The sequence below is a fragment of the Gracilinanus agilis genome, unplaced genomic scaffold (assembly GCF_016433145.1).
Source record: "Gracilinanus agilis isolate LMUSP501 unplaced genomic scaffold, AgileGrace unplaced_scaffold16472, whole genome shotgun sequence".
NCBI lineage: Eukaryota > Metazoa > Chordata > Mammalia > Didelphimorphia > Didelphidae > Gracilinanus > Gracilinanus agilis.
In genome coordinates this window covers 1-1,586 of record NW_025347443.1, presented here as the reverse complement: position 1 = coordinate 1,586, position 1,586 = coordinate 1, and the positions used below count along the sequence as shown (strand labels likewise).

The following is a 1,586-nucleotide window of genomic DNA, read 5'->3' as shown; positions in this document are numbered from 1 at the left end:
AAGAAAGAAAGAAAGACGGGGTGGGGGGGGGGGGACCCAGGTTCCGACTCCAGGCTAAGAACCCCTGCCCCAGGTGATCTCTAGGACCAGGCGTTGACTTTCAGGCCTAATGGCTCACTCATGAATTCATGCAGACCCCAGAAATCACACTTGTGTCCTGGGCATGGGTGCTGCAGACTTAGGTGGACTAAAGCAATCTTAGAATTGGAACCCAAGGCCCAGAATGGCAGAAGGGGACATTGTGGGAGCCCCACCTGATCACCTCTGGGTACACCAGGAAGGTGTCTACCGGGATGAGTACCAGCGAACATGGATTGCCTTTGTGGAAGAGGTAACTCTTGATTTTCTCTCAACTTGGTTTCTCGCCACCTCTAGTCTCTGGGGAGGGTTTGGTTTCAGTGTTTACAATTATTTCCCCATAGGAGACCAGTTTCATTAGGGCTCGAGTGCAGCAGGTACAGGTACCCCTAAGTGATGCAGTCAGGCCCAGTCATCTCCCTCCCTCCCAGCTCCCACTAATGTGGCAGCTGTACCCTGAAGAGCACTACCTGGATAACAACTCTAGGATATGGGAGATAGAGCACCACTTAATGGTATGTATGCCGGCTAACGGTTTGCCATTTGATTGAGCCCCTTCCAGGAGAGAGAGAGCGAGAGAGAGCTCTATTCTTTTTTCTCTTTGCTTAACAGGTCAGGGGAGTGGAGGAGCTGTTGCTTAAGCTCTTGCCTGACGATTAATCTGGTAAATACTGCCCTCGCCCCTCTAGCTCTTTCTGTGCTTTTGTTGGCCCTTCTCCTCGGCTCGGGGTTTTAATCGTGCTGTTTGTTTTCCAGGTGCTGGGATTCTAGGAAGATATGTCCATTTGTTGTGTACATTCTATGGGAATCACTTCACCCAGCACTGAAGTGTGCATCTACCTTTGGGGGGAAAAGTGAAAACTGGTCAAGAACGCAGCATAACAGTTTAGGAAGGAAAGCGAAGAATACTGTCAAACCGCAGGGGGAAGGTTAGGTAGATACAAGGCCAGTCCAGAGGTGGGCATTGAGTCAGGACGCCTAGCTTAAAGCCTCTGACTCTTGGAAAGTGCCATGGAATCTCTAATGGACATCGTCGGTCAGAGCCTCCGTTTGACATCCTCACCCAAAAAGCAGCACCTCCAGAAAAGATGCCCTGATCACCAAGGACTTGGTACTGACCTAGCCGGGAGCCTTCAGCAGTCAACATGTCTTTTGGTTTTTTTTCCCACCTCCTTCTCCCCTTCCCTCCCCAAACTTCGCATTCCTGCTTCTCCCTTCATAAAAACATCCTCGTTTTTGCTTGCATGTCTTCCATTCCAGCACTGGGATACTCGGAGCCACTGAGAACTTGAGAACTTAGGAGCTCTGAGAAAGGGCGCCACCGGGGTTGGCCGCAGTCTTCAAGGACCTTTTCCCCTTTCAGAAATGTCACATGTCTTCAGAGTCTCAGGGAGTCGTTAAACTCAATCTCCGTTTCCCATATTTTATCTTTAAGTACTTGACGCCCTACTTTCTCGGAAACCTCTAGAGCTACACCGTAGGGGCTTCCGAGCCACTTTGCCCAGGTA

At 50.3% G+C, this 1,586-nt stretch overlaps 1 protein-coding gene across 1 annotated transcript; it reads left to right on the top strand.

Moving 5' to 3' along the window:
- Positions 1 to 6: 6 nt before the first annotated feature.
- Positions 7 to 1,573, top strand: MTCP1 (mature T cell proliferation 1). The gene is made up of 4 exons (XM_044683229.1): positions 7 to 331; positions 423 to 593; positions 691 to 742; positions 835 to 1,573. Exons 1-3 carry the CDS (start codon positions 224 to 226, stop codon positions 736 to 738), a joined length of 327 nt encoding a protein of 108 aa, XP_044539164.1. The 5' UTR covers positions 7 to 223; the 3' UTR covers positions 739 to 742; positions 835 to 1,573.
- Positions 1,574 to 1,586: the final 13 nt, after the last annotated feature.